Consider the following 9,907-nt stretch of genomic DNA (forward strand, 5'->3'; position numbering starts at 1 on the left):
CGGTTTTGCCGAAATATTGGAATACAGAATTATACATGCCAATAATGGTATCTGTAAAGTCAGTCGTCCAGAAATTAACCTCAACCAACCAGGTAGATGGCAGACATGTGTAGCAGTTAGGCCTACAATTACAACTTTACAAGAGAGTTTGCGAAGTATAGACTACCACAATCGACCGGAGATATTTCTCGTTGATGAAACTTGAAAGAATTCTTTCTCGCATAAAACACAATTACGGTACCCATATTCGGCAGTCTCTATTATACATTATAGTTTATTATTGTTAACAATTTTTCCGATCAATACACCACAAGATTGCGATACAATGAAAGGATAGGAAGATAATAATTTCAATTAATATTCGCATCAGAATCAAGCTCTCGCAACGTTGAGCTCAGGCCCAAGCCAAAATATTATACATCTATAGTCCCATTAGATTGTATTAAATATAGTATCCTGCAGTGTTGAGATGACCCGAGTCTTGACTTGATTCCAGTCAGAGTCGAGTCACCTTTTTCCTATGACTTGACTTGACTCGAGTCACTTTGCTAAAATGACTTGACTTGACTCGGCTTATCAGAAATGTGGATTGACTCATGACTCGGAGCAAAATTCACTAGTCAATTTCCAATCATCAAGTAATCGGTGTCGATAAAAATCACCTCATCTTGCATATGTTCGGATTGTTCGCGAAACCCGTGAGAGCGATCAATCATTCAATGATCGCGCGATTTACTGAGCCTTCATTGTTTTCTCACAAACAAATTGACCTAAAACGAATTGATCGAAGCGTACAGCTTACGTTGTTGCAAACTAGTATAGTAAAGTAATTTAATAGCAAAATATCTATTTCATTTCTCCGTTCTCACCTTCACCACACCTCTCGTTTTATTGAAATTGAATTCGAATATAGTTTATAGTAGGGATGGTGTGAACCTCTGAAAGGTTCAGGTTCGTGTGAACGCGAACCTTTTTGAAAGGTTCTGTGTAGGGTTAGTTCGGATATCAATAATTTTCACTATCCGGATAACGGATATATCCGGATATTTTGGAATTTATGTAACCGGTTAACCGGATAATAACTGCCGAGTGGGACAATCGATTTCATTAGGTCTGCATGTAAAACGGATCGCAAAATCATTACACAGTGTTATTGTAGAGTACCTATACCTACGCGTGCAGTATGAGCGAATACAAGAAAAACCACGCAAATTTAATGTTCACTGCTTCTGCAATGCCCTCTTTTTAAAGCACAGATGCATCAATTGTGGGATCCTGTAGCAGAGACCGGAATTTTGTAACAAAGAGTCCACGTTCATTGAATGCTTTTTCAGCTTCCACAGAAGTGGGCTGAATAGAAAGCAGCGCTTCGTAGAGAGTCAAAAGGTTGGCAGGTCGTACGCCGAAAACTTCAACGGCTTTACATCCTTTTGACCATCCTTATGTTTAGGTTTGGAGTACTAGAAGGACGACTAGCTGATACTGGAATTGATACCGACATGATACCTCGCTCTAATTCACGTGATCAGGCACGCAGCCAGCCGAAAATGTAGGGGGATTGAAATAAAATCAGGGGGTTTCGATTTTTTTTTCGAATTAATCATCAGCGGAAATCAATTACGCTTGCACGCAAGCACATTTTTGCGAACATTCGATGTCATTCAGTTTCGCGGTGTCACTCTCAGAATCACTAATTAGAATACACTTAACGGCATATCGTCAACAAGCCATCGAGAGATAGGAGCCAATGCATGCTGGGTCCGAGATGGTTAGGCCAGCGATTATATCGTCCGTAGGCCTATTGCAGATGCGATTGTGTAGGTCAGGGGTCACCAACCCGGTGCCCGCGGGCACCAGGTAGCCCGCGAGGACTAGATGAGTAGCCCGCGAGCCCATTCCAAAAATAGGTGGAATAGCAGCATTTACCAATATTCGTCAGATTATTACCAGTGAGCTTTTAAATATGTAGATTGATTGATTCATCTATTCTTGTTTAAAACACATCAACATGAAACTTACATATATAAACACTTAAAAATATCTTCGATTACAATTAGTAATATATAGAAGTATGTGATAGAATCACCAGAAATTCAAGATACGGCGCATTGCCTATACAGGTGACATGACGGAATGTCGTCCACGGTCTTCTTGAAATGGTGGGGGGTTCCGTTACGATAGCTCGACGATCAGGACAATGCCAAAGTAGTAAACAATATTACTATTCGGACTCAGACAGCCGTGAAGTACTAGCAGATTTTCAGTATCTGTATACCCATTACGTATTGCATCTTTTGGCACGGCTTATTTCTGTTACACTCAATGCAGTTTAATATACCATGTTTCTAACTTTCTGTAATCGTTGCTGCTGTCCGGTATAATGAAATCTTGCCATTTCTGGATGCAAAACAGTAGGAGATTGAAATTGTAACACTGCAAAATGACCCCCAGCTCACTGTGCAGCAAACGTTTGGTGCATTGTTGATACGGAAAAGTACAGTGGTGTATGCGCATCAACTATAAAGGTTGCAAGCGTCTATGGTTCAACTTATCGTTGTGAATCAGCCTTTTCGGACATGACCTTCATCAAAAACAAACACAAAACACGCTTAATTATTGCTCTTCTGGAACACTCACTCAGAATTGCAGTGTCAAGTTAAATACCAGGGTACAGCGCACTAGTTGATATCATACAATGCCAGGATTCCCACTGACTGCTATAGGAACAGATAACATGATGTCCAGTCCTGCTCAGTGCTATGAATATCAAAGCGGAAATTCAGTGTGGTACGGGTAAACGACGGGAGTAAATAGTAGCCCGCCGCTTCAATCATTACGCAAAAGTAGCCCTCGGTTGCAAAAAGGTTGGTGACCCCTGGTGTAGGTCAACGATAATATCGTGAGCACCAAGCCAATGAAGATGCGATTGTGCAGGCCAGCGATGGAATAGTGTGTACTGTGTACGCTGCACATGGCCTATTGCAGATGCGATTCTTCAATCCAGTGGAACTATCGGCTTGTTGAAGGCGCGATAAATCAGGCCAGAGACGATAGCCGAGCGCGCAGCAATCAATGACCTAATTTAACGATCTTCTCAGCAGGAGATCGCGTCACATTACATTGTGCGATGTGTACAGACGCATCTCGCTAACTGGCAACACACTTCTCGTTAATCGGCCGCGCCAACACTGAATACGACTTATTGAAGCTTACTAAAACGTGTAAAATGCATCAGCAACGATTCTTTTTTATCCGGTTAACCGGCAGAAAAATATCCGGATATCAGATAGTGAAAATACCTGCGGTTAACCGGTTAACCGGTTAACCGTTATCCGGATAATCCAACCCTAGTTCTGTGTGAACACGAACGTGAACCTCATGACGTCACGTGACGTCACATTGCGAATTCCAACCCTATCCTTCAATGAAATGATAGCCTACAATAATGTACAGATTGTACATGATACCTAGCGACGATTCGAGCGACGCAATGTCTCAATGCTGAAATATCCAATACTGACGCTTTAAACGTCGCCAAATGTATCAACTGGGGAAATCAAATGATATAATAATCTCGTAAAATCAATATCTTCCGCCGCTTTGCCAACAATTTCAATGAGGACTTACCAGGGAATATAATGACAGGAAAGGAAGTAGTTTATTTTTGTCCTTGATGTTTTTGCCGCATATACACCGAATCATGACATAAATACACACTATCTGCGATATGCCCACCATGAGTACATGATGTGCATATGCCGCCAGGCAAGGAAGATGCAGATATAGCCTTGTAGCAGCAGGGTTGTAACCAAGTCACAAGGCTCCGAGTAACAAGTCAAACTCACTTTTATATTTTTGACTCGAGTCAAGTCGAGTCATTTTCAATTCCCACCGAGTCAAGTCCGAGTCCAAGTCAGCGAACAGAGGATCGAGTCCGAGTCATGGTATTATGACTCGAGTCCGAGTCCAAGTCATTGTGTTGACTGCTCAGTTTCCAGTTAAAGTCTTCCTAAACCCACTTTTTTAACTCTGTTTGGTGATATTGAATGGTTCGCATTTATAATATAGCAATTTTCCTCACTTTCAGGCAGTTTCTGGTCGCATTTTCGAGCACCAGTACCTACAAACGAAATTCCAATAATGTGTTGGCTTCGAAATTACAATGAAATGTCGGTCTTGGCCGTCTGAATCTCGAGTCAATGACTTGCTTCGAGTCATGCGCAATGACTCGAGTCCAAGTCGAGTCAATACACAGATTGACTCGAGTCGAGTCGAGTCATTTCCGTACTTTGAGAAAATGACTCGAGTCGAGTCGAGTCATCCGAAAATCGTGACTCGAGTCTGACTCGAGTCGAGTCATGACTCGAGTCATTACAACCCTGTGTAGCAGTGTTGGGATGACTCGAGTCATGACTTTACTTAAGTCAAACTCGAATCACCTTTTCATATGAGACCGGAAAATGTATTCGACATCATATATTGATAATGAGCAGAGTGTAACACGGGTATCTATGCTTGCTAATGATATTGCCCCATTAACAAGTCATTCAGTCAATCGCATCGATTTGGTTTTAATGATACAGTAAACATGAAGTTAAGAGTGACCCTGTAAGCCTGCTAGTTTTTTACATCAGAAAACGATATCAATCTCATTGATTGATTGAATAAGCATCATTCTCTGACTACATAGCTTATTTCGCTCGTGATGTTTTGTGATTGCGGGTCAAGCTCGCAGCATAGAGTCATTAAATATTTACAAACGGAAAGCTGGATCTTTCGAGCAAACTTTTGCAACGAAGCAAGCAAAACTTTTGAGATTGTCACGGTGCATGCTCGTTTAGTGTCGATTTTTTATGCTGCCAGCAGCGCCATGAATAGATTGGCCTGCCGTTAACATGCAATAAATTGAAACCAGCCATGTTATAATGAAGTGAAAATTGTAACATATGAAAAAGGTTCACAGTGCAGAACCTACCAAGGTTCTGTTGTGAACGCGAACCTCTAAATTTCCGAGGTTCACACACAGAACGCGAACGTGAACCTCACGTTCACACCATCCCTAGTTTATAGTCCTCAACCAGTGACGCAGGCTCGAGTTCATCATATAAATTTGTCAATGGGTAATGTATTGCATCTTATCAATTCATTTCTCTATTCTCCATTTTGACTGGGAACTATAAACTGAGGCTATGCAATTACTTACGTAGTTTAGCAGTTCTACGTATATATGAGCGATACAGCGCCTTCTTGGTGCATATTTACCTCTATATTCGTTCGTCGGTTCAGAATCAATGACTGCTCAATCTGTAATTCAGGCAGCTAGCAAAATGCAATGACGTAATTATACCTCATACTTCGAAAAGGCAACTTGACTTGAATTGTGACTTGACTTGACTTGACTCGAGTCACCTTAAAAAATCGAGTGACTTGACTTGACTCGAGTCAGCTTCGAAAATCGATTGACTTGAATTGACTCGAGTCAAAATGTGCAATGACTCGAAATGACTCGATTCACCTTAAAAATCGAGTGACTTGACTTGACTCGAGTCACCTTCGAAAATCGATTAACCTGATTTGACTCGAGTCAAAATGTGCAATGACTCGAAATGACTCGTGACTCGAAGGTATTGACTTGATCCCTACACTGGTATCCCGGTGTAGCCAATGGTCGATTGGTCGTTTTAATGCATCTGCGGGTATTAGCTGCATAGAGACCTATCATGACATTTGTTAAATGACCGTGAGTACACGCACGTGCTGGAAGAATCTGAAACTAACCGTATCATGTTAGTCCATTTTACTACGTACTTCTGAAGAATCTCACGCCGACCACGAGTTTCAACTGTAGCGGCAAGGACGCCACATCGGAGATCGTGTGAAAATTTCTCGGTTCAGGAAATTTGTCTACCACCGCGATTTTACTACCTAAGAAGCCATTTTACGACCCCACCAAACAGAGTTGAAGTGATAATATAGCTGCCATAATCAGCATTCGCTAATAGATAGCTAGAGGTGGTGTCAGGATGTAAAATATAGTGACAATTACAACACGGCAGCCGTTGTAACGCAGTAAAGGCATTGTGAAGGTCACTTTGCCGACACACAATCATCGGTCTACGTTCGAATTACCGGAAGAGCGGCGAAATGTAATCGGTGATGCTCAGACATCAAGGTCGCGGTACCATGTTACGATCAGTTACAGCAGGCTATAATCCTATTGTCTGGCAGGATTGAGTATCCGCGATCACCTCTGCCCGTAATTTGTACCCTGCCAATTCGTGATGCTCGCACTAATCCGCATTTATGTTACCTTTGCACCCTAATCCGTGCAATATTAATAACACTCCATAATTGAGAGAAACCTCCTACCAGCAAGATCTCTATTTATACACATAACACCACAAAGGACTGTATAAAAACACTTATTGCACAGATATATCGCGGCTCAAGCGGCAACAAAGTGTTTCCAGCTGCAATACGGAAACTGTAAAAACGTTCGCAATTCGCGCGTAGTGCATACCCAGGATTTAGAGTCGGAGCCGGTAACTATTTAGGATTTGATCATCTTAATCCTGTACGTCTTGATCTCCATCGGCTGCAGTGTGACGTCATAAGGATCGGAGAAATGTAGTTTCCGATCGTCGTCAGCAACGCTGTTATCGGCGGAAGACCACCGCAGTCTCGTGATATCCGTTTTCAGAGAGTTAGCGGCGAGGCTTAATTCTTCAATATCCACCACTTCGTAACCGGCGAACAAGTTTTTGACGTTGACAGTCACGGGGTCTGATAATTCGGGGTCGTCGTCCTTTTGAAACTGATGCTCCAGTCTTACAAGCCAGTACCCGTCTTCGATTTTAAACACGGTGAGAAGGTGGACATTTTTAGGTAAGTCAGCCGACAGTCCTGACTTTTCACTCGGAGCGTCATTATCATGGAACGCGATAAGCGGGTCCATGAAAATTTCCTCCGCGAGCTCCCTGTGATATTTAGAGGCGTCTTCGATTTTATCAACCAGCAGATAGTGTTTGCCGCGGGTAATCAACCCATCGTCCCACTGTCCCGTTTCATTTAAACATTCCCCTACCCCTTTACTGTCTTCTCCAAACAGGCGACGGTGTAGCATCACCTCTAAAGACCCGTTTATGAGGCTAGCGCCGCCTTGCGATCTATCAGTCAGTATCGTGAATTGGGATTTTGAGTTGTTCAAAAACATTCTTGAATTAACGGGGTAGTAGTTTCCGGCGACCGGTTCCGACTGGTTTAGTTTCCAAGTCGGCCTGTAGTCTATCACGCGCTTTAATATCTCCCTTCCGTTTGAATCGGTGTAAAACTCGCCGTTTGTAAAAAGATTAGTGTCGTACCTAGTTATTACTTCTTTCCCGAACCCGTCTTTAAAGGGTATCGGCCCGATAGTCCATTCCACTTCTACATACCTCATACCTTTGTAAAGCCTCACGATTTGCCAAGCCCAATCGCTGAACTTTTGGTGCACTTCCTGTACTAGTGGAGTGTTACCTTCCAGTACAGTGAGAGTGACGATTCCGTTTTGTGTGCAAGTGAAAGGGGTTGACGTGTTAGGTCTGAAAATGTAAGCCCCCGATTGCTGCGCCGATTCCTTATTGCCCATGCTCGCATTATACCACAAGAGCTGCTGGTTGACCATGGGCATAGCAACGTCAGATTCGACATTCAAAATAGACGATATTTGACCGGTTTTTCCGTTAAATGTGACCTTGAAGTATTCGTTACCAATACTGACATCACCACCCTCAACTCGTTTGAGGTGGGATCGCTTTTGCAAGGCATTAACCTTAGAGGCGAAACCGCGATTCGTTTTGGTGACAAAAAATTCAGTGTAACCCAAGGCGGGTACATTTTCTGCAGCGAAAACAATTTCCGAATCCGCGTTACCCTTGTTTCTGCGCACCAAAATCGTGGACATAGATACCGGGACTATCTGCGATTTCACAACCGCACCGTGCGAATCAGTAACAGTGTATTCCCCGCCTGCATCGGACACTGGTACGCGCACATACGTGTTTACTTTCCTGCCCAGCGGATTGTATACAAACACCGTAAATTTGCTTCGGTGCTGTGTGTAGTTGCAAACGGTGATGTTTAAGTAGTCGCAAAATTTCAAATAATCCGACGACCCCTTGACGGCCGTGCTGATAACTGCTTTGCAAGATTCTCGACCCTTGTACAACCGTTTCGCGTAGTCGTTCGCAACGTGCTGTTTGGACGTGCCAGATACAGCGTCATGATGCTGTGCCACACCCATTGCTTCCAGCAATGGATAAGACGATGTCCCAGAGGATTCTAGTCTCTTCAAAACGGCATCGTTTGCAGTTAAAGCCTCTGTTTGTTTACATACTTGCAAAAGTCGATTGCTCTCTCTAACATAACCCTTCAGAGTCGGACGGCTGGTGAAATATCCGGTCCAGTATTGATGCGGACTGTCCGCATAAGGGAAGAAGTCGTCCGTTTTGACAGTCCAATTCTTTCCAGCTTTGTTCAAAGCATACAAGTAACACGACGGAGTCGAATAGAACAGCGACATGTTTGAATCCTTGGCAGCGTTAACATACTTGATGATTTTGTCCAAGTTTTTGTACCACATGTGCGCGTTGGAGTATTGAAAGTCAGAGCCCATGGTCATCATGATGTGATTCGTTTTGAAATGGCGGCTTTGCTCCCTGGCAGCGTCTTGAAAGTATTTTACTTTCTCATCGACGTTATAGTCTTCTAAGTTGGGATCGTCCATGATAGGCTCATCTGTGCAATACGCGTCGAAGCAAAATCCTTTGGGCGGACCATATCCGTTTTGGTTAACCCCGGTGAAAAGGTCCGCGTGTGGAGGGCTCAAACTTTCACTGCCCCTCCATATCTCCTCCATTCGTTTCTCTTTCTCTCTCAATTCCTTGTCCGCAAAATCGAGCCTGCCGAAGAAAAGCCCGTCAAATCCCATTTGAGCAAATAACGAAGCTTGCTCTCTGGAATGTCCAAACGGATCGATTTGCCATGCGACAAGTGGTCGGGCACACGGTCCGAATGTTTCGTTGATAAACCGTAGTCCGAGCGTCATTTGATCTATGATTGCGTTGTAGTGAGTAGCGGCTTCGTCATTCATGCACCATCCGCCTAATATGAATTCCAATCGACGCTGATTGATCAGGTTTCTGACTTTTTCTTTTATGTTCTCGCTCTGTTCCTGCCACCATCTTTCAAAAAAAGCAATCTCGACGTATATGAAACGTTTGGCAGGGTCTTCGTCTAAGTGCGGGATCACAGTGTCCAGAATGTACTGCACGCCAGCTTGTTGAATATTGCTGTAAGCGCCGTAAAAGTATTGGTCCACGGTCTTCAACCATCCGACGTCATCGTGCGTGTGCGGCACCAGATGCACGTTTAACTTTGTCGGGTCACCAAGATTGCAGGATTCGTAGGGATTCGGGCATGTTTTGTCGAAAGCGTGGCCTGCTCCAAGGAGTCCAGCGAGTAGAGATATCAAAATAAGTCTCATGGCTGGGTACGTACACTACATCAAGTCAAATAATATAGAAATACTGGGAAAAATAAAGGTTTTGGTATGGTGATCAATAAGTGCTTCATGAGAGAGAGAGAGAGATTTATTGATTTGTCCAACCCTAAAGAAAACAACATTGGCACATGAAACAACAATAAATGAACTTAACGTTATAGGACAGGGTGTGACCGATATGACTCTGGGTAGGGTCATTCATTCATGAATGCTACTCGAGAGGACACTATTAAGCATGCAAAACATACTATGTAAGACATAGACGAAACTACTGCAAAAGTGAGGCTAGTGCAGGTATACTGTCCCTACACAACCTTTCAAGTTACCATGGATTATGATCAAATTCATTGATACGGAAAACCCAAA

General features: G+C 43.2%; 1 protein-coding gene across 1 annotated transcript; it reads right to left on the reverse strand.

Moving 5' to 3' along the window:
* Positions 1-6,406: 6,406 nt before the first annotated feature.
* On the reverse strand, positions 6,407-9,907 carry LOC145437195 (lysosomal alpha-mannosidase-like). The gene has a single exon (XM_080314384.1). It carries the CDS (start codon positions 9,521-9,523, stop codon positions 6,551-6,553), a length of 2,973 nt encoding a protein of 990 aa, XP_080170510.1. The 5' UTR covers positions 9,524-9,907; the 3' UTR covers positions 6,407-6,550.

The sequence above is a fragment of the Botryllus schlosseri genome, chromosome 4, assembly GCF_051294905.1.
Source record: "Botryllus schlosseri isolate E-star chromosome 4, Bs_hap1, whole genome shotgun sequence".
In the NCBI taxonomy this organism is placed as follows: Eukaryota; Metazoa; Chordata; class Ascidiacea; order Stolidobranchia; family Styelidae; genus Botryllus; species Botryllus schlosseri.